Below are 227 nucleotides of genomic sequence, written 5' to 3' on the forward strand. Positions count from 1 at the left end.
TCTTGTCGTTTTTGCCAGGGAGGCATTTCAGGAGGAGGTGGTTCAATCTCTGTTGGCCTGCCTCCACGGTCAGGTACTCTCCCCATAAGAACCTATGTGGAAAAATAGGTCATTTTTAGTTAAAAAAATAATAAAAATGGTACTAATAACTTGAAGGGACACAGGATGGTTCTCCTACGGACAGAGATGTGCTACCTGCTCTTTACAGGACCTACTGTCCGCTCAGT

General features: G+C 44.5%; 1 protein-coding gene across 1 annotated transcript in view; it reads right to left on the minus strand.

Annotated features, from left to right (window-relative positions):
• Positions 1-2: 2 nt before the first annotated feature.
• Positions 3-227, minus strand: part of FAM98B (family with sequence similarity 98, member B) — a gene marked incomplete at both ends in the record, with an annotated part of 13,129 nt that continues 12,904 nt past the window's right edge. Inside the window, one exon of the mRNA XM_008948596.1 lies at positions 3-92. Coding sequence (XP_008946844.1) covers positions 3-92 — 90 coding nt within the window. The remainder of the gene's footprint in view (positions 93-227) is intronic.

This window comes from Merops nubicus, unplaced genomic scaffold (assembly GCF_000691845.1).
Source record: "Merops nubicus isolate BGI_N331 unplaced genomic scaffold, ASM69184v1 scaffold11911, whole genome shotgun sequence".
In the NCBI taxonomy this organism is placed as follows: domain Eukaryota; kingdom Metazoa; phylum Chordata; class Aves; order Coraciiformes; family Meropidae; genus Merops; species Merops nubicus.